Source organism: Trichoplusia ni, chromosome 1 (assembly GCF_003590095.1).
Source record: "Trichoplusia ni isolate ovarian cell line Hi5 chromosome 1, tn1, whole genome shotgun sequence".
Lineage (NCBI taxonomy): Eukaryota > Metazoa > Arthropoda > Insecta > Lepidoptera > Noctuidae > Trichoplusia > Trichoplusia ni.
Genome location: NC_039478.1, coordinates 22,426,550 through 22,454,344, shown reverse-complemented (window position 1 = coordinate 22,454,344; position 27,795 = coordinate 22,426,550). Strand labels below are relative to the sequence as shown.

General features: G+C 35.0%; 2 protein-coding genes across 3 annotated transcripts; one reads left to right on the top strand and one right to left on the bottom strand.

The window, feature by feature from the left end:
- Positions 1-147: 147 nt before the first annotated feature.
- On the bottom strand, positions 148-7,702 carry LOC113499597 (coiled-coil domain-containing protein 47). 2 transcript variants are annotated; one of them, XM_026880113.1, is made up of 11 exons: positions 7,582-7,702; positions 6,644-6,789; positions 6,298-6,398; positions 4,395-4,499; positions 3,792-3,966; positions 2,942-3,075; positions 2,395-2,553; positions 1,805-1,995; positions 1,248-1,401; positions 899-1,033; positions 148-387 (listed from the first exon to the last, which is right to left on the bottom strand). In XM_026880113.1, the coding sequence occupies exons 1-11, from the start codon at positions 7,662-7,664 to the stop codon at positions 283-285; spliced, it is 1,488 nt and encodes a 495-aa protein (XP_026735914.1). In that variant the 5' UTR covers positions 7,665-7,702; the 3' UTR covers positions 148-282. The 2 variants fall into 2 exon arrangements, with proteins under 2 accessions (XP_026735914.1, XP_026735921.1); XM_026880120.1 differs by having other exon boundaries at positions 7,488-7,619.
- Positions 7,703-14,256: 6,554 nt separating this feature from the next.
- LOC113499590 (invertebrate-type lysozyme 3-like) lies at positions 14,257-26,825 on the top strand. Its single transcript, XM_026880103.1, has 4 exons — positions 14,257-14,405; positions 23,235-23,423; positions 24,385-24,458; positions 26,112-26,825. The coding sequence occupies exons 1-4, from the start codon at positions 14,339-14,341 to the stop codon at positions 26,271-26,273; spliced, it is 492 nt and encodes a 163-aa protein (XP_026735904.1). The 5' UTR covers positions 14,257-14,338; the 3' UTR covers positions 26,274-26,825.
- The last annotated feature ends 970 nt before the right edge of the window (positions 26,826-27,795 follow it).

Sequence of the window (27,795 nt, the reverse complement as noted above, 5' to 3'; positions counted from 1 at the left end):
AAACAATTTTGTTGATTCTTATTTACGAGCATTATATTGACCTAGAAACTACCAGTTACCACCTTAGGAAGGGAGCTCGGATCTAGCTGATCCGAGCTCTCTTCCGAGTGTCTTCTGATTAATGAAGGAGTAATAATAAAACCCACATATTACAATAACTTAAAATTCATTTATTCGCAGCTATTGAGTATGTAACACTTAAGATAAATAACAAAAGTTCATTGTAAATAATATTGTATTTGACTGATTGCTGGTTAACGAACCGATACGCATACGTGGCTATCACAATGCTTTCACTTTCAATTGCTTCATTTTTGGCGTTTTGCGCTTCTGCTGACGTTTCTGCTCTTTCAGCTCCCAGCGACGCTGCTTCTCTGGGTCATCCTCCTGTTAATTGAAAATATACATTTATAAGCAATTAAGTTGGTTAAGTTTATGTAATAAAATTTAAAAGGGAGTAGTAATATTCTTCCATAGTTCTTAAACATAAATAAAAACTATCTCTTTCTACATCTTTTAAATAATGTATGTTTTAGTTGTTCTCTAATCATCCCCAAATATTGGGCCCAATCATACTCAACAAGGTATTTGAAAAGGAAACTGTATATTCCGTCACACAGGTTTCCAGAAAACATTGGCTACGTATTTTTTTCTTTGTCTCGTAAACAAAAAATGAAAGGGACACAGCGATTTAAAGTAAATCAACTGTTGTTACTAGCCCCCACTGCCATACATTTCATCATCATGCTTTTAATCTTCCTTCCTTTTAATGACGTGATCAAATGAAAAAAAACGTTTCCAGTAATCCGTCTGACGGAAGTAACATTATTTTTTACGTAAGTACTCTGTTCTGTTTACTAGAAGGATTTGTTAATACAGATGTAGGAAGTGTCCTCACCGCAAGAATCCTCTCTTTCTCCTGCTTGCGCTTTTCCTCGCGCTTGGCGGCGGCCAGCTCCTGGCGGGCAGCGTGTGCTCCACGAAGCCACGCTTCTGCTACTTTCTGGCGACGCTTCTCGCACTTGCTCAGCGCCTGATCAACAATAGGTATTTTGTTTTTTTAACGATTCCCGCACTAAGTAATATAATCTTTGTGTCGCGGGGTGTTTCAGGAACATTCAATTCACATGCACAAAGACACCCAGACTCAGAACTAGCATTCGTGGATCACACACAAATGGTTGTCCTACGAATCGAACCGGCGGCAGTGAAATTGCCCTAGTTTAGTGCAGTGGAGTGGGGCCTACCTCCTTGCTGAGCCGCAGCCGCTTGAGCTTGTCCATGAGATGGAAGACGAGCAGCAGCAGCGGGCGCAGCTCGTCGCCGCCGCCGTCCGCGCCCAGCGCCACGCTCACCAGCAACACGCGCTCCGTGTCCGGGGGCTTCGTCACGCCGCCCTCCCTGTTGTTGCAAATATAGATTTATAAAGACTCTTGTAGTCTGTGGTTATCGCAGTTATCAAAATTAGTTGGGTGGACAAGTAAGATTGAGTCATAAAAAATTTGCTTTCGTCTTTAAAGATTGAAAATAATATTGGACACAAAATTTTGTCTGAGAGTAGACAGACAGAAAATATTTTACGTGGATTTTTTGGGACATTGACATGGACGCTTTTATTCTGAACTTAATTGGGAAATAGTTTCACTTTTTGTTTCTTTAAACGACACCCAGACTCAGAAGAAGCATTTGAGGATGATACAAATGTTTGTCCTCAAAATTGAATCCGCAAGACGTCGCACTCGGACGGTTTGGCATGGTAGGCTCAAGCAGCCTTCACGTGTATATAGAAGTAAGGCGCACTCACTCCATCTGCTTGGGCCCGGAGTAGCGGTCGGACACGTGTATGTAGTGCAGGTGCTGGTGGTAGCGCGCCAGCGCGGCCTGCACGCGCGCGTCCAGCAGCGCCGCCGTGGCCTCCGCCGTCTCCGACATCACGGACAGCGTCGCCGGCAGCCCGTGCTTGTCGCCCGCGCGACGCTCCGGGCAGAACACGCTCTGCGGACACAACATTAACTTATCATTTTGATGTTTAGGAATCCAAATTTACGCAATAGATACAGAGTAGGAAAACTACTCTTACGATATTTCTAGTTTTTAGACCAAAACGTATTGTAAGTAACTGGAATATCGGCGAAAAGTCTTGTTTTTTCAAGATTATTTAATTGGTTTGAGCCAAACTACTACGTGAGTGGACATGTCCGTATATTTACATCTAATAAAAATATTATATTAAAAAAAACCACGTCTATCAAAGACGTACAAGTCTGGAAGAGAAAGGGGAAGGCCGTTGCTAATCCAGGGTACAAAAAAACCTTTGTAAGTGCTAGAAACTATTTTTTTTTATCTACAAGTTTTGCTTTTGGTATTCTGACTTTACAACATGCGATATCTCACCAAGTCCTGCATCTCCTTGGAGAGGCGCGTGGCGATCTTCTTCTGCGCGACACACAGCACGAAGGGGTCGCTGTCGTCTTTGCCCAGCTCCACGCGGATGAGGAGCGTGTCCGGAGTTGGTCTAACTACACCCAGGAGCACGTGGACTAGGTCTTGGCGCTGCGAGAGAGAATTATGGTTTTAGACGAAGTTGCTTATGAGTTAAACCAAGGTATCAGCTGGCTCAGTGCCTGGGATTAGGGTAGTTAGCATCGAAAGTTGAAGCACTCTGTTTCTTAGCCAGTAAGAATTCGGCATGAACCTCACGGCCCTGGGGAAAGAGGAGAGGTATGTCGGATTCTCGATACCGAAATGTCCGCAAAAAAAGTATCCGCTACCTAAATACCAAATTCCATCGAAATCTGTCAAGCCGTTTAGACGTGAAGAGTTAACAAACGTTCTCTCAAAAATACACACACATCCTTTCACATTTATAATGATATACACAGAGTGATATAACAATATACACTCATAGATCGCATTCTCTGAAACCTGTGAGTGGCCTCACCTTGATGAGCTTGAGCGTGAGCAGCATGCCCTCGCAGCAGAGGCGGCCGCTGCACCACATGGTGAAGCAGTGCTCGGCCTCGCGCCGCCAGCCGCGCTCCTCGCCCGCGGACACCACGTCCGCGCCCGTCTCTCCTGCCGACAACACCAGGGGACGCCGTTTGTATGGTAAGGCGAGGATTCTCATGGACACCTGATCCCTCAGGAGAGAGATAGGGTAGTACCACTCCTAATGATTAAACCTGAACCGCCGTGCTATCTCATCTACGTTTTTGTGGTGTTTGGCAATGCGTTGCAATACGCTAACATACATATATGAGGTGGCATTATCTAGCGATTGTTTGTGTTCTGTTGTCAAGTGGTGTTACAGGTCTCGATTAACACCCTAGTCAAGTAACATAATGTTTTAACCACGAACGTTCTTGAGAATTACGGTACAAAATTGGATCTTAGGTATTATGTAGATATTCATTAAGTTACATGGGAACTTGTTAAATGAAATCTCGCCGAGCACAATTGACAGATTGCGCTATTCCGATAAAGTCAAAAGTTTCATAGGTCAACTCTAACATAGGTTCAATAGTTTCGTCGATGCATGTGCACGCAGCGTGAGTCTTAGTCAAAAGATTTTACTCTAGGGACAAAAAATCGTATATAAATATGTCACAGCATCGACTAAAGCGTCCTAAAAAAAACTATTGAAAGTGACGTTATATCCCACTAACAAAATGAATGACTTAATTTCACGGTAATTGGTGTTACTATTATTCCAAAAACCTCCGTAACACGACAACATTATGAAGTGAAAACCATTGTAAATAAGAAAAAAACACAATAAACACTTCACTCACCAACTAAAGTAAAGTTATCATCTAACAAAGGTTTGTGTAACTTCAGGAAGTTGACAGCTATGGAGGTATTCTTAGCGCGGCCGACCGCGTAGGCGAGCGCGTAGGCCGCCAGCAGGCAACACAGGATGCCCTCCAGCCAGTACGCGTCCCACCGCGGCCGGACCATTATAGGAACCTGGTGATATGGTCAAGAACATAACATATTAACTTTATTTTCTCATAAGAGTTCTAAGATAATATCTTAGTAAGAGATTTGACATTTTATTTTAAGTATTAATTTAATATACGCGTAGTCCAAGCAATCATTTTTGGCTTGTTTTTATTGAACTTTTTGTATAGGTAGTTCCAACTCCAACAAAATAAAATATTTAAATTGCATCGGGCCAAGGATCGGAAAAAAACCGTATTTTTTTTAGAACACTTAAAGTATGCTCAAAATTTATGTCATTTCCAAATTATTTACCTACTGTACATATTTATTTTAAATATATAATCGTAAATACGCCCACCAGTAACGAACATTCTACAATTTTCCTATCAAATACCTTTCAGATGAACCAGAAAACTGCATTTCTAGCATTATTAACGATTGATATGATTTACCTTAGAAATAGTGATCTTTGGCTGCTCAGAAGTACGCGGCGCACTGTCCTGGAAGCCCTCGAACTCCTCGGGGTCTTGGAAGTGCTCGAACTCATTGTCTTCATCCTGAAATAAGAATAATCAATTAAATACTACACATGACTAGAGGAATAAGGAATACAGTCGTTTTATTATAACTTTCAATGTTTAAGGGGTTTCATCCACAAGGATACGTCAACCCCATTGTACCTTATACAAAATTCAAAATACAGTCGTTATATGAACAAGAGGAAGAAGGTCTAGTTACCTGGATATAAGCAACTGGAAAAAATACTTTTCTACTTGATTATTCTATGGGATAAATTTTCAATTTTGTTTTTTATTCTACGTACAAGGTTATTAAAGAACGAATCCTTCTAATATTACAAACGCGAAAGATTGTATTGTGTTCCCATGGATCGTTATTGCAAGTCATTGCTTCTATGAAAATATTTAATATTAAAATCCTGGTGGAAGTGCGACCTATACAAAACAATATATTGGCACCCACAAACATACATACCCTAATAAAAACTATTATTTAACTATTCCCCACTTTCCACACCAAGTCAGTTCATTAGCAAGTCAATGAGGATAACTTAAACTCTAAATGAACTCAACACATAAACATGAGACACTCAACCTTATAATATCTAGTTACCATGGAACAGGGTGAATAGGACTGGAGTTTTGGTAATGGTGTTAATCATTCCAAAAACAATTTTTAGGCATTACAATGCGAGAGTCGTTTAAAAACCCTTTCTCAAATGTGAACATTTATATTTCTTAATTATTGTCTCTATTGGCGGGAGGGCGAAATTAAATGGTTTTCAGAATAAGTTATTACGACGACTCTGTCTTACTATATTATAATTTATAAGAAAGCTTATTTATATTAAATAAATAATAACATAGGCGACAAAACTGAAGTTTATAATCCCTCTAGGCCTTTACAACATTTTCGTCTCTTTTTACCCCGTTTTACTCGGTACTTGAATAACATTATAATAATTATGTTGTGCATACATTATTCAGGTCATTGCCACCTTGCTACGTCATTTAAAACGACTTCAAATAACATTAAATGTTTTTTGAACACTACAATAAAACAAAATGTAATTTCAATAAGGTATTGATTGCTTCTTTGTAATAAGTGCTTTGTTTAAAGTTATAAATCAAGGGTTTTGATTACACCTATAAAAATGTAATTATCTAAAAGTAATTAAAACTTAATCACTCAAAAGTTTTGTATAATAAACTGCAGCTTCAAAAAGGTTGATTGGTTTAATATGTTGCTAGATTTGTTGGTCTCATAGCTCTCTGATTGGTTGGTAATTATAGTTATGATTAGCGCTTGATATGCTGATTAAGATATGATTTTTGTTCTGATCAACATTCAGAAACTGGAAGTGAGTTGATTTGTCGAATGAAATGTATACTATTCGTAAATTAATTATTATGTCTCAAGCTGTACTAGCAAAAGATTGCAGGAGGATGATTTTAGGTTGTGGGGGTCTTGAGTTTAATCCTGAGGCATGCTCTGACTTGCCAAATGTTGTGTGCACTTTAAAAATAAATATCACAGCTCCCGTGTTTTGATAAGCACATGAAAATGTGGGTGAAGGAATTAACGAAAGGTGAAGAAATATTTTGTCTCTTGTCTAGAGACATGGTCACACAAAACAGGTTTTACAAATTTTAGAAACCCCACTTGTTTTGAATTAACTTATGTCTAAAGTGTATACTACTAGTTCACAAATTGTTAGTTGAGAGCAAGACAAGACATGCCACGGCATAAAGTCACTTTTCTTGTCTTACTTCAATAGATAAGTTTGAGTGTTCTTGTACAACAAAACGCAACTACTATAAAAATAATTTAACAAACCTCAACTAAGATATCATCCTCAGTTTCAACATTAGCTTCAAACTGTTCTTTAGATGACGCCTTCTGTTTTGATGCCGGTACTTCTTTTTCATCACCAAAGTCTGAAAATTAATAATGCAAATTGATAATGGAGATAAAATAAAAAGATCAAGATAATCAAATAGAACCTACTTGGAGTACAGAATCAATGCATTTAAGTTATCAGCACACATCTGACCTTATTTACAAAAGCATAAGATTCTTATTAGATTACATACGTTTCTATTAAAAACCTATTCAATGTCTATAAGTAGAAAACATCACATAAAATGGATTAGAAAAATACTAATTTTCTAGATGAACTTACCACTGACTATATCATCGTCTTCAGCATCAAACTGCTCAAACTCTGCGAAGTCATCATCCTCCAGAGCCTGGTCCTCAAAAGCCTGAGCCACGTAGGAGGTACACAGTAGCACAACTATTGATAATAGCACCCACCGCATTTTGTACCTGCAAATTATAAAACGGGTTTTGAAAATGGATGTTGTTATTTTGAAACTATGCTATGTGGTCTCCTTCAGGTAAACATAGGTTAGATATTTTTTTTTATAAAACTTTTTTTACCATTTAAGTGTCATGGCATAGGATCATAAGACAATTTTTTAACTATTCTCAGTTGCCCTTGTTATTTGAATGTAGTCAACAAGTAAAGAGGTTATGTTTAGCCACCCTTTCAAGACAGTTATTACTGTTCTAGACATTCAAATAGTAAAAGAATTATATGGTTTTACTTTTACAAACAGACATGCTAATGTTTTAATTCCTACTGACACAAATACAAGGTAATCTTATCTCTTATTCAAGGTTTCATGATTTGTAGGGTTTCTGACGAGGTTCATAGATACTAGCAGAAAAAATACTATTAGAATAGAGATTTCTATAACCTCTGTTTTACTGATAATCTAATAGCTGTGGGAAAATAATTCCGATTTTGTCGGTCACAATACACAGGCCGGTAAACTGCAATAAAACAATTTCGAGTACTTATATGCCATGTAGGCATGAAATTATATTTCTATGCAGCCGTCAAGGTGATCTAAATATATATATTTTTTTATTTTTACTACATAGAATTGCACGGCTGACTGTGCAATTTTTAATACGTAAATCCTTTCTTATAACAAAAAATTACACAGATTTGTGGTTACCTTTTAACTAATTCTTGAAGTTATTATCAACTAAACTAGCTCATTAACTTATTAATTAGATTATTTTACACAAATTCAAACACATTTCACCTACTTTATTGCGGATTGACACAGTATGTTTTCTCTCTTAATATTATTTAAATACTTAATTACTATTGGTGTAAATTTTACTGGCATAGGATCAACCAATGGTAGCTCTTACAAGAGAGCCAAGCCTTGAACCAGTTTGACCTAACGGTAATAAAGAACGTACTGATAAATGTCACGTCACATGACATTCAAGTGACAGTGTTACCACAAAAAAGAACGAATTTACTTTTTGTATATTTTCAGTGAATATTCCAATATTTAATATTGGCATATAAATACTGGACAGTTACAGATTCTTAGCAGGACTATAAGTTCTATATATTTAATTAAATTGAAAAATGTTCAAAAGTTCAAGGACAGATATACTCTAAAAAGTAAATAGAACGCAATGACCTCACATGTAACTAGATCCTAATTCCGCTTCCTAAATTAAACTATGATTTGTATCTTCACAAAAACCTTTCCAAAACAACCAGTTGTTTTTTTAAGCTCAAATTAGCAAATCATGATTATTAATTTATAATTTTTTCACTTTTCCAGCACACTAGTGTAGTAACTAAGATAAAATTCCAGAATCTATTTAATGTTATACCTAGTCGTAACCAAACAAGAAATCAACCTACGTAAACAAAAGGTCTCATATCTAAATTTTATTAATTTATCTATCTTTGTATGTATTGTATCTTTCTCCAAACCAAACAACCTTGCGAAGATAAAAACATTTCGATCATTTACGTCTTCCAATGATAGCGGAAGTACAAATGCGTGCTGAATAAAGTGCGTCGTAATAAAGTCTTTGGTACAGACAAACAGTCAACACGAAGGAGGATTTACGTAGGACCTTAAACAGCACCATGTCGTCATCTTGCAGATTAAAGGCCAACCACCGAGTTAATCTTATTGACTTCTGATGCGATCTTGATCAATGAATTTTTAAGCATGCATTATTCAAGAGGCTAAATTGTTAGTAGTATCGGCAGGACATTGACTTGCTGCGATTATTTCCTATCCATGTTGGTAACTCATTATTAGTTCTTCGTTTTAAACGAACGGAAGATTAGAATTTATTATTTAATTGTCGAGGGGTGGTTCATTCCAGACTAATCCCTTGGTGGATCACACAAACGCTTGTCCTATGCGAGGATCAAATCCTTTTAGAAGAACCCATGGGCGTAGCCACACTGGGGCAAGCTGGGGCGCTTGCAGTAACCTGGTTGTAACCTATAAGAACAATCATAATATCCGTAAGAAAGTTACAGTGAAAGGGGTTAGAAGTGGTAGATCTCTCTATACCAGTCATCAATTTATTTGTACTGAAGCAAGGTCTTTCGACTTCAATTAAGGTAGCAGATATCTCGCCACAAATATTTGTACTTCCTATTCCTAATTCTGTTAATTGAAAGTTATTGTGATTATATATTAGACAAATTAATAATAAGTAAAGGAAGAGAGAACCCCTCCGGTTAGGTTTCTCTAGTTATCGTACGTCCGTCAATCCTAAGTAGGCGGATATTTGAAGATATCTATCGGAGGAAAAATAAAATTACATAATTGGCAGCCAGGGCCCCGATTCTGCTATTTTACAATGGCCGATGAATAAATGGCAAATGGATTAAATTTGAAATTATTCCTGTTCGCTTAAGCATTATGCCAACCCAATAATTATAAGTTCATTTTATTGACCTTGAGTCTACCGTCCCATAATAAATTTTCAATGATTGTGTAGTAAAAATGCATAAGTAATAGTATGCATAAGTAGTAATATGCATAAGTAGTAATACGAAAAGTGACGTTTTGAGCCAATTTTCATTCATTTATCGGCCATTGTATAGAGCAGAATTGGGGCCCAGGGGCCTGTTAACGTATCTCTCTTCGATAACTTCAACCGAATTATTTTAAAATGAGTTGATAGACCCCTAACACTAAATTGAATTTCAAGTTGATCTAGTGGTTGGTGACCCTGACTGCTGATCGTGGGTTTGATTCTCACTCAGGACAAATGTTTTGTTCTGCGTTTGGGTTTAATTTATCTATCATAAGTATGAATTTAAAAATATATTGTTATGTTTATCAGTTGTCCAGTTCCATAATTCAAGCTAGTTTGGGACTAGATGGCATTGTGTGAATTACGTTTAAAGTAAATAAAGTTTTACTGATGCAGTTTAAACAGCAGGAATTCCCAGATTATTGATCAGACGTACACTTCAATTTGCCACTCGAGGTTTGAAAGGTGCTAATTATAGAAAAAACCTAATAAAATAATACAATAAAACATGATTTGCATATAATGTAACTGTGAATAATGACTGCACTGTGTCGTCCGTTTGACATGTCTAATTAACCTATAACTTAAGTACGATTTATTATAATTTGCAACGGACCGGTTTAATTAGCAGGATATTATGCAAAGAATCGCTGGTAGTGGTGTAATTTAAGTGTAAATAATAACAATGACAATGAAGAACATTATTTTTACTTCCAATTTTAATAAAACAAGTGATTTGAGTTGACTCAAGTTTTCATTTTCCTTCAACGACTCTGAGAAATGAATTTTCTCAGTGTTGCGGGGTTTATCAGAAACAATACATTTATTCGTAAATCAAATAAATGCTTTTGCTACGCGTCGATTGAACTCATGACACGACACGTACAGTGCTCGAGTATAATTTCAAAGAATTTAAAATAATAATGTAGTAAATCAATTATTTCATGTGTAAAATTAAAAAAATACATTACTAAGGCTGACGTCACGTAAACCCCAAAACTACAGAACATTTTATTTACAATGTATTCTTATTTTAAACATTCAGGGCCGGACATTGGTTAAAAAAAACCGGTCTAGTAAATCCTGCGATCACCCCCTCTGAAATAAACCCACAAACTTTTCTTCTGTGTTAAATACTTGCTCTATATCAAAAGAGATAAAATCTTTTCGTGCCAAATTTTGATTTATTAAGATCTAAGCTATTAAAAAGTCGGGGGCGGGCACATAATTGGCGGGTTTTTATAGAGGTCTGCTGAGTTAGTGTCGAGTGAAGCTTTTACTGCTTTACTGGGCTACAATTTGTCCGGTTTATAATCATTTTTGTAGCTCATAAAACATAAAAAGGCGGTCAAATAAAACTAAAACCTCTTTTGGAACTTCTCGTACCTCCTAACATCTTTATTAATGTGGATTTAAAATTACATTTTAACGGCGATATTTCAATAAAGTCATAATTAGAAATATAAAACTGGCTCTTGGTTCGTCTAAATTTAAATTTGACCCGAGTTTTACCTTTACTGTTTCTTTTTTTAATAACAAGCATAAATTTATTTAGTTTATAGTACACACGTACGTGGCCACAAATCATTTGGTATAGATTATTTTTACAATTCTAATTTTACTTTTCAATGAGTAATATGCAACTAAGTGCCGAGAAATGCGGATACACGAACGCTAAGCATTGCAACTTTAAAGGTTGTACGTTGAGTCAAGAACAGGCTGAATGAGCAATGCAAAATGTTAAACTAGTCTAGTGTGAGTAGTCTAAATAAAATATAGCTACAGACGCTTGTCACTATGATATCATTTTTTTAAATTTATCCCTCATGGGAAAGGCAAAGGCCCATACAGCCTTGTCTTTGTTTGATTACTTCACTTAACATATTAAGCCAAATTTTTCGTTATAGGATTATAATTAAAAAGGCCGAATCCAAGTCTTCTACTGTAAAATTCAATATTTGATTATCAGAAGCCAAAGCCAAGTCTTCGCTCTATCACATCAAATCATTACCCGTTCCTGTGAGGAATACGTGAGCAACAAAAAAGAAAAAGAAAGAAAAAACCAATTCTCATTGCCGTATCAAGATGTAGGTTACTAATAAATAGGTTGTAAAGGCAATAATTATTCATTCAATCATTATAAATGAAATTGATCTACTTAATAAAACTAACAACAATTCCGATTCATTCGTCTCGCGGTTATAAATACGATAATTAAACACCATTTTTATGTATCGATTAAATACTCCGTTATTCTGTCAATGGCTGGCTGAATAGTTTGATGCTTTTGCCTAGAAGTTTAATTTAAATAAAATTCCAGTTTTAGCGGTGAAACCAGTCTTGTGGAGATTTGAACTTGAGGACTTAAGGACTTGAGAACTTAGGGTGGCCACATAATATGTTATTTTAAAAGACAAAAAAAAATAGCCTATGACTTTTTTCTCTTTAATTTGTTACTTCGGTCTTCTGACTTCTCGATTTACCATGGCTTACTGTTTGAAATCACGTTGTCGACCAAAGCTAAAATCGGCATTTTGAAGGCCCCGGAGACAAAGAAGTAAGTATCTCCCTAAAAACTTATATAGACCTGTTTTTTACTGACTTTATTGATTTTAGGAATATTACAACCTAACCTAAGGTATAAGCAGTATAGGTTGCATTGCCTGAAAAAATATAAGTAAGTGGGTTTTCACGTCAATGGTGCCGTCTGGTGTCGGTAATTCACTTTTTCTGGGGAAAATCATTGTTTAGTATCGTATACCGGATGTCTGTTTATCATCGTTAAGATTATTTTCTATAATCAAGATAAGAATTGTGGTTACACGACCTGAACTCAGAATCTAGGTACTTTGTCTTGTTAATTAGGTAATGTAGGGCCTGTGTTGTTTATAATAATATTGACATTATACCATAAATTGTTGATAATATTGTACATGTGCGAGATTAGATACAATAATATTTTGATGAAGATCTTTGTCAAAATTATTTTGTCAATATACGCAACGAGCTTTCTGGAATTTTCCCTGACTAGAACAGTCATTCTTTTAATCATACACTAGATTCCAGTTTAAGGATGAAACAGTATTTTTTTCATGTTTTTTCTTAGAAATTGACGATGTTTTTTTGATGATGAACGCTTATGACGCAGTATTTTAAATTAAAAAACAAATAAAGTTTATTATTTTCAGAGAAGATATCCACTCATCGTCCCGTCAAAACTCATCAAAACTACATCCGTATTCATTGAGTTGTGGTACAAAAATCTTTTTTAGGTTTCCGAACCGAAAGGGTAAAAATTGAACCTTATTAGGTACTAAGAGTCTGCAGTCTATCCGCTCAATCTCGAGTAACGTGATAACTAACTGTCATTTTTGCCGCTATAACAACAAATACTTATAATTAATTGATTAAAAAATCGATGACCCCACTTTTTTAATTGTCACTCAACTCTTTTTAAGTCCAGCAGTTTGTATAGTTGTAAATCGCATAGACATCAGGTTTGAAGCTACCCTGAAAATTTCAGCCTAGCTTATAGGGAAGTGCCTCAAAATTGGGTGAAAAATAAATCTGTTGCTAACCCAATCAAGTTGTTTAACTTATGCCTATTTATCTAATCGGATTTTATTCTACTTATACCTTTGTCCTAATTTTTTCAATAAACATGGTGATACTAAGTCTTAAAACTAGGTTTTAATAAAAGAGAAACATTTGTTTATAACGGTTTTAACCATCTGCTTCTGTCGTTCATTTTGAGGGGGGGTACCCAGACAGACGAAGTCAAACCCTAGTACTGTGGCACTGTCCGTCCATCTGTCACCAGGACCCCAATTCTGCTATTAACAATAAAATTGCCCATGAATTCATGAAAATTGGCTTAAAATGGCACTCTTCGCATTCTCTTAAGCATTTTTCCTACACAATAATTGGATATTAAGTATGGGACGGTTCACTTAAGGTCAATACAATGAATTTTCTATTATTGTGTTGGCATAATGCTTAAGAGAATATGAATAATTTCAAATTTAATTCAATTGCCATTCATTCATAGGCCATTGTAAATAGCAGAATCGGGGCTCAGGATTGTATCTCATGAACAGTGATAGAGAAGCAGCAACAGGAATATTATACAGGTGGTGTATTTCTGTTGGTGATATAGCAGATAACTTATAAAAAAAAATCAAGGTTAAGCAGCCATCACCCAACCGATTGGTGTTTCTTGTACAGAACCCTCAGAGTCGGGAGTCCAACTGGTATTTCATAAGTTTTTAATTTCTTATTGAAAAAACAATCATAATATTACTAAATCTGTTTACTTAACTACTTAAATGTTCCAATGTACATATGAGTATAATTGATAACTTTTAAATGTGGAAAATAATAGCCACAAGCAAAAACAATCATTAGGTATTAGAAAACAATAAAATAGTATAACGACCCACCTTTAGCTATTTACATCATAAAATTACAATAAATTATTTATCTGCTAATTTTATTACAAAATTATGTGAACAAAATTTAATTTCTATTTAAATTAAATACGAAATGTAGTCATTGATGTTTTATTTCTTTAAGCTCATTTTTATTTATTTTTTTATCGCATGGACCATCTGTGCATTAAATATAATTTTATAATATTTGCCTACCTGTTAAATGTGAATTATATTTATTTTTAGCTGAAAAATAAATCAAAAGAAAACAGCTTGTATGACCTATGCTGTACCAATACATTTAAATACACTTGTCATAAAAAAAAAACATAAAAAAGTAAAGCGACCTTTACCCACATTATTGCAAAGGAAAACAATACACGCACGGATACATTGACAATCAGAAATCAAATTCAAAATTCGAAAATTCATGGAACACGATGATTCAGGCGATGCGAGATGGCCATATAAAGTGGGCAAAGGCCATGTTCAATGCCAGTCGGGATCTGAACGCGAGAGACGCTACATTAATTTAATTTATTTTATAGTTTTTTTTTTAAACAGCCACAATGGCGTCTGCCGTGATTAAGTTTAGTGCCATATTGTTTTTTGTTGCTGTGTGCGCTGCTGATGTTTGTAAGTTTTTTTTTTGATAAGTTTAATAGATTTATTCGTTATATAAAATATAGAAGTTATTTGAGACCTTATATTATTGTTGATATATTTTTAATTTGACTTTTTTACCAAATAATCACTGGAAATAACATTTTATTTTTCTTCCAAAATATATATTTATACGAAAACATTGAAAACTATCCGATAAATAAATATTTATAGACAGTCTTACAATTCTGTGAAAACTCAAGATTTAATTAGGTTCCTCTAGATAATAAATAAACTATAACTAGATACTTATAGGCACACTTATCAATAACCAACTCGTTAATAACATCTTAAATGTCAACGATCAAGGCAGAATATGTGTTATGTGTACATCATTATAAATACATGTAAACAAAAGCATAGCAATCTCCTTGAAAATCGATAAGCTAATAACAAAATTAAAATATAAATATATATATGTTAAATATAAGCTAACTAAAAAATCTTCAATTTTTGTCAGTCATATAGTTTTCTTGCGTAATATTATTTAAGAGCTACGGGCAGGAACAACCTTAAAAATTCTAAGCGAAAAATCATATAAGTGAGAAATTCAAACAAAAGTAAGTAGATACTTTCGCTAAAAATATTAATTTATTTTTACAGAGTAAGATATTTAGTTTTGTATATTTTTTTTAATATTTTACGTTATTAAAGAATGATCTACATACGTAAATAAAGCAACTCGTTTTAATGTTTGCATATACCACTAATTTATAAACTCACGCTCGAGTAAACGTGCAATAAAAACTGCTACTGTATGTCAGTACAAAAATCCTTGTCCAACTTGGCATAATAATATGACTAGTAGCTATTATTTTATTCTAGTAGGTGGGAAAATACTTGCACGTTGCATGTACTTAAACTTAAGTACTGGTATTTTGTTGGTTGAGATTTTCCCAACTACGGGATTGTCCAAAAGGATCACTGCAACCTCAGCACAAGGTAAAGTTTGAAACACTTTCCTTTCAAGTCAAAGTAGAAAGGAGTCATTTGATAATTTTCCATTTGGTAAAAAAGGTAGATAGTTATACTCTAGTGAAGCAGCCAAAGCTCTCAGCTCAGGATATCTGCAAACATTCTGTTCAAAAATGTAAAGCAAACCTAAAAACCTGAAATATAATGATGTTAATGACAATAACAAGAGTAACTGTTCTTCAACTGATATTCGAAAAAGGCTTTCTTGTTTTGCCGAAGATCCCAAAATGGAGAAAGTTTTCCCTGGCACTTATTAAGCTCATAGCCCAATCAAAATAGCTCGAGGAAAGAGTTAAGCAGAAAAAAGCCGCTGTATGCAATTTTATACAAACCACAACTTAGATACACTACCAACACCTTGTGCAGTAACATAGTTGAACTGTAGAGAAGACTTCGGCTTGCGAAGAGCGTTGAAGCCCGCCCACTGTTGTGAAGCCTAACATTGGGATATGTTCGTAGATCCCCTATAGATACTCCTTACAACTTGACGTCAAAGACTGGGTACAGCACAAAAAAAACATTTCCTAATATTGTTTTACTAACGCAAGCTACATGACCACCGCAACGACCTTGGTATTGACGTAATAAATCTGTGTCCGTAACATAATTAAAAAGAATATGCTAAATAGTTTTCCCGTATTCTCAGAATATATTAATTTTACTCTTCGTTAATCTTGATTCGAGTTACAAGGCTAAATTAAATAGATACTTTATCTTTACTGAGAATTACACAGGCTAGTCATACATACATATCCGTGGTGCCTGATAACTGAGCCTAACTCAGTTGTCAATCTCTTTTCTTTGCTACAACTAGCTATTTCTTCCTTTGTCTCCTGCTTGCTATGGAGGGAAGTGGAACATTTTTTCTTACTCCTCCTCTTTACTATTTCTGATGAATATCGTTGCGGGTTCCAAGGCAGTTAATTGTTCCCCCTTTGACACACCGAACTTAAGTGTTTCGGTGGTTTTCGTTGATTCCATTGTAGATCCTGGCTTACAGGAGTTGCAATGATGGGCATGTGTGGCGGGCTAGTCCCATTTTAAAAGGCTAGTCATACAAGACTTGTACTTTGGATGCGATGTAATTTATTAATACAAAATTTTCATCATCATCATCATCGGCCTAGCCTTTTTCCCAACTATGTTGGGGTCGGCTACCAGTCCAACCGGTTTCAGCTAAGTACCAGTGTTTTACAAGGAGCGACTGCCTATCTGACCTCCTTAACCCAGTTACCTGGGCAACACGATACCCCTTGGTTAGACTGGCTGTCAGACTTTTTCAAGCTTCTGACTACCTGTAACGACTGTCAAAGATGTAGGAATAACAGCCGGGACCCACAATTTAACGTGCCTTCCGAAACACGGAGGAACTCGTTATGACAAAGATGGTCACCCATCTACAGACCAACCGCGTCAAGCATAGCTTAACCTGTGATCGTATCACTTACGCGGTTATGGCTTAGCCACGAGCTCCTCATATCAACGTAATAATTTTTGATGACTAACCAAATGCTTCACCTAGGGAGAACATCGATTTGTTGTTAATTACTAAATGTAAATACCATAACAAACAGACGTTCTCAGAGGAAAACTCAACGCATAATCTTTCAAGAGTTGACATTGTTTCTCCTCCCACGATATTTTTTAACTTACAACTTCTCGAATCGATTTATATTTATAGAAGCTCCTATTTTACACATAAGTTAAACAAGTGACCTTTAAAATCCACATTCTTTTTAAAAATAAAACCATAGACCGAAAGAACATTTTCCAAACTGGTTTTTACTCTTTGTTATTTTATGTTTATTATTATAGACTCTACATGCCTTTTTGTATTTGCCCTTTAAAAATAGGTATGTTTATGGCTATGAGTTACTACTTCTACTTAACTTAGTTTATGGCTGTTGATGCGTTGTGTTGATTGCTGGACTGATTTCCATGACATTTGGTAAGAAAGATAGCGGTAGCTGACACTTTAGATTTATACATAGGCAGACAGACATCTACTAAGGGGCCAAGGGCCGACGAAGCCGCGAACAACAGCTAGTTAACTATTACTTAAGTACTTAAAACTAATACTTAAGTAGTTTTGAAAACAAACAATGTGAAACAATAATAGCATATTAGATTTACAAGAATAAGAAGTATTTCCCATCTGCATACTCAAAGTATAATTAAATTATTGTCAAGAAATACTTACGCTGTGAATGCAGGTCATAATTTTCCAAGTATTGTAAGCACTCATTTATTTAAATAATCACGTGAAAATAAATGATAATTACAGACCATGCCTGTCTTAGAGTTATTAGTGACTTGTAATTATGTTGGCAAGGAAACATGTTATTTACACAGCATAGGCTTTTTTATTATAGAATCATCTTTGACGTGATAATTGCTAATAGAAATAGATCTCTTAGAAGTTATTTTAAGCGGAAGGCTAGTTATAAATACATTGTATGGATGTTGTAAACATTATTATGATTAATCCTAGGTTATAATTATCCAGACAATATTTTCTGATGCAATGTATATTTTAATTAATTATAATCGAATTTTTCCTTTATGCTACATTTAGGCAGTGAAAGATAATGGTTGAGATTTTTCATCAAGACTTTCTCTGTTTTCAGCTTAATACTTTATTTGGACGTTACAATAAAGGTTTTAAAAACAATAATATACAACCGACTTCAGATAAAAACTACTAAGCCAAACTTGGTGAAATTTTTAAGTGACCAAATGACAGCTACTTCATATAAAAATAACGAAATCGGTTTTTCGAGACGCAAGGTCTAAGGTAAAAAAAAATACAGACGATTTGAAAATCTCCTGCTTAATAACAACTCTGGACCCTGTCGAGCAAGGAAAATATAGGAAAAATAAGGAAAGTAGTATATTAAAATAATTAAAAGCTTTTCAACCTTTGACGCACCATCTGGCGGTGAATCTTTCAACCACAATCCTGCTAGGTGACATGCAAGAAGTATCAATAAAAAAAATTGTAAACAAAGGTTGTGTTCTAATCGGCAATAAAGCGGTGTATCGGAAATTAATTGGAAAATATCATTGTTAACATAGGACCAATTAAATGTTAATCTGGGCAAAGACAATAGAAAGCATTTACGGCCTGTTTACGAGGGTAAGAAAAAAAACTTAGTTTCGCACGAGGTGAGTGTTGGAGTTCATTCCATTGAATTAATATTAACTACTTAATTGGTTGGTTTATTACAAAATGATACAGGAAACGCGCAGTTATTCCTTTCTTTTGACTATAAAGCTGAGTAACTATCTACAACGTCTACTGAAGTCCAAACTGTGTCCATCTCGAATTATAACTTACTGAATAAAAATCTTGTCTCGCGTTATCAAAGACTTCAAAAAGTGGTATGATATGTTGTCAGGCTTGGCAGCAAAAACTGAACTTCATAATTCTGGAGGACAATATCGTAATTTTCACTTTAAAAATATCTGTACACAAATTCTACCTATGTGACATCTTCGATCGCAATTTTCGTAAGATCTCGCAATATATACTAGTGAAGTGCTACTTGCACAAGATGGTTTAACTAATAAACTTAGCAATGACATTCGAATTTTGTGCAAAAAAAGAACACCAAGTCAATCAACATCTGCATGAGCATTTCACAAAATGATTCAATTATTTCTAAATGTTTTTATTTTATATCATGACTAGCTGACCCAGCAAACGTTGTTTTGCCTTATAATTTTTTTTCTAGTTGTATGTATTTTTCAATGCCACATTATATAAAAAAAAAAACGAAAAAAATCGTACAAAAACTAAAATATTTTTTTTTAGTGTGAGCAGCCCGTAACACTTAGGGGTATGAAAAATAGATCTTGGTCGATTCTCAGACCTACTGAATACGCATATGTAATTTGGTAAAAATTGGTAAAGCCGTTTCGGAGGAGTACGGCAACTAACATCGTGACACGGGAATTTTATATATTAGAAGATAGAAGATAATGCTCTATAACTGTACCAAACTGACAGATTAATTAACTTTCTATACGATTTTGGTATTTATGTCGATGTAACTTAAGCCAAATTCGGGTATAGAATTTGCAACGTGTCTAAGGCTAAGGAGGTTACTAATCAACTTACACCACAAAAGGCGAATACCAGTGCATACCAAACATATTAACGAAGATGACTGAACTAAAGGCACCTTAACATTCTTTCCTATGCTTACACAAAGAGCCATACGCCAACGCATATCTATGCATATGCAAGATCCTAAGGAGTATGTCGTCAAACAGGTTTACCCTATAATATCGTCTTGTACCGGATCCAATAATGCTAAATAGATAGGAATTGTTCTTGCATTACTGCCCACATCCTTTGAGTACTGTTTTTTGTTTCAGATCTGTTTATAGATAACAATTCAATTTATCTATTTATGTTTATTGCTAGACGAGGTTTTGAATTATTTAAATCTGAGGGGATTCAAAAAAACTCTTCTGCAGGACTTCGTTGTTATATGCAAAGTTTGAGAAAAAAACGTATACAAGTATTATTAAGAAATTTTTTGAATGAGGCTTTTGACAGTTGAATTCATATTTTCCTCAATACTTACGACTTCAAAAGTTTCTTAGTCATCTGAATAACTTTGTAACGGGCAGTAACGGGCTACCTTTAGTGGGTATGCCACAATTAGGGTTAGGATTGTTTTCGTGTGTTTTATACTATAGTTTACACTTCTTGTAAATATGTATGCGTATTATATTCAATAATCAATAATAGACACAGATTCAGCAACGCTTAATAAAACAGAAAATATTTACACTGGATTTATAAATCACGAATTTACACAGCAAAATATGATTTGATTGAAATTAATTGTTGTTTAAAATAAGATTATATTGGCTTAGTGACTCTTAAAGCATGACATCACTCAAATCCGTGTGTTGAATGGCAAACGGTTGTAATAGGTCAATCTGTGACGTCATTATACACTATAAATATTGCAACGTGATTGGAATTGACACGATTAGGTACGATACACGATATTGCACTATTATCTAGATTTGTGTATAGACAAAGAAAATGTTATAGATATAGTCCTAACTTTTGGTATCGAAAAATACAATTTAAATTAAGGGTTAGATCATCAAGACGCTGCTTGTAAAACACTGGTACTTGGCTGAATCCGGTTAGACTGGAAGCCGACCCCAACATAGTTGTCAAAAGGCTAGGCCGATGATGATGATGATGGTCAAGACGAGCGATAAATGACGCTTTTGGTTAATTTGTGGGTTGGTTACCTGTTCGTATGTGGCAATCTTATAAAGTGTCACTGAGTTAAGTTCCCTTCTTCATCAGAATTATTCTTGCTTGGATCCATACTGCTCAGTGTTAGCCAAGTTTCACTGCTATTGTTTGCTGTCCTGTAAATGTATCTTTCACTTGAGTGGTTTTATTTCTGCTTATTTAATAACGCCCATTGAAGATTTAGAATATAAGTCTGTATAAAAACTACCAGATATGCCGTTAGTGTAGTTAAATTATTTCGGAAATTTTCTTGCTGATTGTTCTTAAAGCCACACATAACGTGACGCCATGTTATTACTCAAAACAAACCTGCTCTTGAACTTTAAAAGGGATTTTCCCTCGCGAGTATTTCCTTTCACTCCTTTGCAAATTGATAAATATTAATCAGATGGCCATCGATATCTGCCATATGTATTGTAATAAGTTCCGTAGTGAAGCCAGGTAAACTAATCAGATTTTTAAAATTGTACTTGTACATAATTAAATTTATAAGTTGTTGTTGTTTTATTATAGAACAATAATATTATTTTTAAAGAAAAATCAACTCCATGTAATCGTAAAATTACTTTGATTTGCTGTATGTATGTATACTCGTACGTATGCATACAAAATAACTGCTCAATCAGAAACCGGGAGATAGTCCAAAATTAACTTGCAAACAAAACAGGTAACGTCGCGCTTAATGAAAAAAAATCAATCAACAAAATCTGTTCATACCGTTCGAAGTTGAGACACAGACGAATTTAAGAGCTCCTATTTTTGAAAACCGTTGAAAATATGTTGTATTTACAAACTTCTGGTTCTGACTGTACATATTATGGGTCAGTGTCATAGACAGATGATGTTGAATCAATAGCTTTAGATTTCCGCATTGATGCCATTATGTAGTCATAAACATTTATTTATATTGTCTGTTCCCTTCGTTATCTTATGAAGATTTATAAGGCTGGTAGATTTATTGATGTAATATTAAGTGAGGATTTATGTATGTTTGAAATCGAAGGTGAAGCATTTATATATATAACATGAGGCTTCATCCCATGTATGTGGCTCTCGTCAAAATAATGCGTTGCATATAGGGAAGGTTTGAGTATTTATTGAAATGCTACTGATTTTCTGGAATCCAGGTTTCCTAAGTTTCAAATCATCCTTTGTTCGTGTTGACTTCTAAAGTTCTTAAGCAAGTTCATATTGTTAAAACCACAGGGCCAAAAGCGTTCCGTGCTCCACTTGGTAACACATAACTAGCTAAATATTGACTTTTTTTATTACCATTGCATTTGCCGAAAATTCTTGTAAGTCTATTCTCTTCATAAATCTGTATAGTCGGAACAGCATCTATTTCAATCCAACTTCAACAACCTTTAAAAACCTTGACCTCGACATTTAAGTTTAATTTTAAGCCAAAAACATAATAAAAGAAAAAAGCAAATTATATGTCGATGACTCAGCGTCTGCTATTGTTGAAACAATAGGAGAATAATCTATGTAAACACAACTATTACAATAATTACGTTAAAATGGGAAGTGGCCAAGACTCTCAGACGGCAAATTATCACATGTATACTTAAACTAGTCTGTTTATAAATGCATATCTATTGGGTTTTACTTAACAACCGGAAAATTTGTTCGCTCATAATTTTTGACGCTCGTACGATCTTTTGTGATACAATGAAGAGGAAATTCCAAGATACGTCATAAGTGACGAAATGTTCGCTAGTGAATATTTTGTTAAAGTACTTCGGGGAATTTTCTTCGTGCTGCATAATCAAGCTGAATTTCAGGTTAAAACTATTTATTCATTTCATCGGTGACTAAGTAGTAATTGTCTAAGTAATTATTCCTAAGAAATTAAACAATGGTAGGAATTTTGAACGAACCATAATATGCTTCAGCTTCTAAAATGTGCATTTGTGTCTAAATTCAACTTTCATCTGACGGACGGCATGACCCCTAAATGCAAAGATTTGTTCACTACCGTATTTTGAAAGCAGCTATTTTAAGTTGTATTAAAACAAACGAAAGGCCTATACAGTGCAGTGTCAACAAGTCATATATTATTGATTCTCTGTCCTCCTAAGGTCACCAGCCAGTGCCATGACCCTTACAAAATTTATCACTTTACACAGGCCTGTGGTCATATTAGCATAAACATTTCGTCATTACATGCAAAGGCATGCATCCTTGACTGTGGAATACTTCTTATATACGTACATATTACTATGCCGTTTTCACACCTCAATAAAAAACTTATTGTTCTTTATGGTTCGGTTACTATAAAACCTTTGTGGTTCTTTTTTTAACAATGCTTATCATCATCAACCAGTGTCATCGTTTAAAATAGAATGTATTTCTTATTGAATAGTAAAAACCTTATCTAGCCTGACGTTCTTTGCATGTGTATATTCAAGTGTATTAATATTTGATAGGTAAATACTCGCAGCAATGCAAAAGACTGGCGTCTAATTAAATATACAGTACTTAAATTGACTCTTCACATAACCCTTTTATCTACAAACTTCAATTTCTTCCTTTTCCAGCGGAATTTGCCGGTGGACCTCCACCAGTGACGGAGGTATGCCTGGGCTGCATCTGCCAGGCCACATCGGGATGTAAGAAAGGCCTGACCTGCGAGGGAGACGCGTGCGGCCTGTTCCGCATCACCTGGGCCTACTGGGCTGATGCCGGCAAGCCCACCATCAGAGGACAGTCGCCTGATGACCCAGATGGTACGTCTAAAGATACTTTTAGTAATCCTCGCTGAGGGTAACTGTTAGCTATGTATCGGGAGCAATAGATGGAGGTAGAGGAAGCTTTGGCTCAGCAGAGTAACACTAATGGCTACTAATGAAAATAGATCAACCGGCTTAAAGGACTTTTACTTCCATAAATTTTATACCGGGACAAACTTTAGTAGATATTGACACGATAAAAAAAATGCGACATACTCGCGTTGATGTCTTTTAAACTAAATTTTTTAGAATCAAAAAGTCTGTTCAGTCAAGCGAGAGTTACGACGACGACGATGTTAAAACGGATATAAAATTAAATAATACCACAAAATTCTAGGTAACACAACTTATGTTTAAAAACAATAAATCTTTGACGAAATTCTATAGTTATCTAATCAAATAAATCACAAAATAAGATAAATATTTTAATATAATCTCACGTAAGAACCAGAATCAAATATACAACCTTGAATCTATAATAAATAGATTATTTTATCATTAACAGCTAATATTAACATTTTACTATAATTTATGTACTGAATATCCGGTTCTAGTCTTGAGTAGTTTTAAATCATACTTAGTGACAATATTAATAGGAATTTAAAGTAGCCTTCACATACATGGATAATTCTTATTTAGACTAAAAATGCGGGAAATGGGCCACCTCTGAGTAAAGTTGTAAAAGTCTGATTGTACTCCATTATTTCATTTTCCGAAGAGGCCAAAATGCTGTATGCTACGGTAACAGGCATAGCATTAAGTTATAGTTAATTGTTTTTTTTTACGTCTTGACTTTAAATTCAGTGTAATTTATCGAACTTTGTCGGTCCATCACGATACAACGACAACTTCAAAGTAGTTTCTTGTAGAAACTTTTTTTAAATCTTCCTAATTTAACAATCAAGAAGACTACCTGTTGTTCAAAATGAAATTCAAAAGTTTCCGTTGAATTTTTCAGCATACCCGAACTGCACCAACGACCCTTACTGCGCGGCTCTCGCTGTCCAGGGTTACATGAGGAAGTTCGCTCAGGTAAGATCCTCATCCACTTCTTGAACTTCACCAGTTACTAAGCCAGTGTAATGTAGTTTAGCATCTATATTAGAAAAACATGAGATAGATGCAAAGGCAATTGATAGAAAGCCGCTATCGCATCCATTGATAAATCCACCGTCATTGTGTAATCTTAGTGATAATATTAAATAGCATTAAAATGCCTCTCATGTTTGAGTGATATAAGTTAAGACAGAAAAATAATTAGTAATTTGAAAATCCCGTATACTAAACTCTTGTAAAGCACGCACAATGTGCTCGTGAGTTGGAAGCTGATCCACGAATGCTTGTCCCGAGTTTAGGTGAATTTGTGACGTGACAAGGATTAAATTCTTAAGTGTTTAGGAAAATAAAAATCTTAGGTAAAACGTTCTTGTATGTATCGGCTGTTATCTTTTTTTGTTTTTTAATAAAGTGGTGAAACCTCAAAACGTAAATCTTTCGTAATCTTTTACCAGTGTTTATAAATAAACTCTTCGGTGATATCTCGAGCCGGCTCCAACAAGTCCAAAACTAGTCACGCTTGCTACAACGTGCGTTAATTATAAACGTGAATGTGCGAATTATGATAATGTTTAAAAAATTCAAACAAATTCAAACAGTTTGTTAATGATTTTCACTACCTTCTGGTTAAATATTCCATTCACCATTTTCTTAACGTTTTATCCAAGTTATGTGAGAAAAGGGATTCAAACATCAAATAATTTGTTTAGCAATAAGCAAAAATGGTGTCAAGTTTGTTCAATATATTCTTTTTAATTAAACGGAATTAACTTGGTTGATTATTTTGTGTTGCGTGAGGTTTCACAAACGCCTAGATTCAGAGCAAGCATTTGTTCATACGAATGCAAACCTACGACATGTCACGCGCATCGGGATTAGCATGGTGACAAATACCACTTGGTCTTCATTTCCTTGTTATTTTTTTGCATTATTTTCTATAACATATGTACTGACATCATGTAGGCGTATCCTTGTTACATGCAAATGTCTTGACAATGTCAACGCCATTTGCATATTGAGACGATATGACATCACCAAACATCCTTGACCGTACAAAAACGAATTTAAACAATTACAATCAAATATTACATCATAATAAGAAATTCCCGCCCACTTTTGGAGAGAACTCATTGGAGAGGGTTAATTTCTATGGTCAGAAGTCTTATTCTAAATAAGGCCAGCCATAAAAATTTAAAATCTTTTTAAAGTTGCGTAGGGAATGAGGGTGAGTAGAATTTAAGTAACGTAAAAAATAAATCAATAATAACCGGGATAACCTTAGGCGTATTGTAAAAATAGAGATACTTAGGCTGTCACGCTCTTTAAACCCCAATATTCAGCTTAATCTAAAAATCTTTTCGTTAGCTAAATATTAAATTATGTTTCAAGTATGTGACTCATATGACCAAATTCTACAAGCAAATGAACAGGATGGCTGGTATTTTTGGGTTGAGCGAATTTTGTTTTTTGATACGTACCGGAATTAATGAGAGCTATCAAAAATTCTTACAGTGCATTTATCCTTGTTATTAGAGCGAGACGAAACACTGCATCTCTTTCTCAACTACAACTATCTTACATTAAAACGGACAAAATCAGTTTTTTTCTAATCCAAATGCTTTTCTCCAGGACTGCAACGGTGACGGTCAAATCGACTGCTACGACTACATGGCGATCCACAAGAAGGGTGGATACGGATGTGTCGGGGAGCTTCCCTTCAACTATGTGAACGTGTTCAACCAGTGCGTCGGCCGCCGTCGCCAGATACGGAGGCTAACTCACTCGAACTAAACGGACGGGAAGTGGCTTTAAAGGGTTAATAGCCATATGCAAGAACTATAAATCAAAATAAAAAAATCAAATCATTTATTCAAATTAGGCTACTAACTAGCACTTTCTATAGGTCAGATTACATTGGACAGCACCCAGTTTCGCCCACCCTTCACCGCTTCCTAAGTGCTTTGCATAAATGGCAAAATGTCTCTTTAGCTGTTAAGACTCCTTAATGGACTCCCATCTGTTGCTCCAAGCTGATCCCCATACTTCTTTTGTGAAGTCTTAGAGACAAATAGATATCTTAACAACACTTACCAAGTACAATTCTTGCATATGGTTATTAGTTAGGAGAAACGGAACTACACGGCAAGATTAAAATATCCAAGAATATCTGCTTTTTCTGATTTCTTTTCTGCCCATGTCACCATCCCGAAGACCAGAATATCCCTTAATGAATTGAGTAGTTAGTATAGGTAACTATAAGAATAACCAGCGTTAAGCATCAGACATTGTATTTATATTTTTCTAAAAAAAAAAAACAATAAAATGAACTAGTCTTTAGGATTATTATTTGTTTTCATTTCACTCCACCATTTTCCAAAATCTTTGTAGCAAAAAAAAATGTTGTAATTTGGACACGAATATCCTTTTTTCCCCACTTAAAAGGTAGACTCTTTGTTAAGAATCTAGTCATTATGATAACACAAACATTCAAGTCACAAGCACGAAGACATCTAGACAAAAAAGATTCGTCACACGCTACATCGCAAGTTCGCGTCATGTCCCAGACTCGAACCCTGCGTAAGATGAGCTCCACTATCCGTGGAGTCGAAACGCAATCACGCATCCTGAAACGGAGGCTGACCCTTGGGTTAAACGCTCTCATTATTTGCATTCCACAATACATTAGGGCTCGTCACATAACACCACTTTTTGTTGATGAGACGTCGCCGCGTCGAGAGCTTAACTTAAAGCTTGGGCAGGCAGTGTAATAAAACGTAAGTTAAACTAAAAAAAATGTACGAGTATTTTCTTCAATAATCTAATCAAAATCAAAAACTTTTAGTCAATATTACGAAAAGAATTCCTTCTAAGTAAGCATATACCCCTGTTAGGAGGGCCCACTCTAAATCAAAGTGCAGTCTTGAAAAAATATACAGCAAAATGATGACGCGTAGTGTGTCGGGGAGGGCAAGAGTGCTAAAGAGGAGAAAATACGTATTCAATATTTTTTGGATAGCTCTGACGGACAACCGATTATAATATAAGGTTTAGTCAAATACCCTATTATATTTTTATTAGTACAAAAAAGACTGCTTCTATTTACCAACCTGCAAGGAGCTAGCGCAGTGATCGATTGCTCGAACCTTCCCCATATGAAAAGCAGTTTGCCTAATGCAGTACGCTTAGTTTCGCAAAACTCCCAGCAAATTAGTCTTTAAAAGCAATATTTTTTGCGAGGAATAATTACAAATAGACACCCTCACAATATTTATAAATCTCTATAATACTAGGAGTAATGACGAGCAGGATGTGG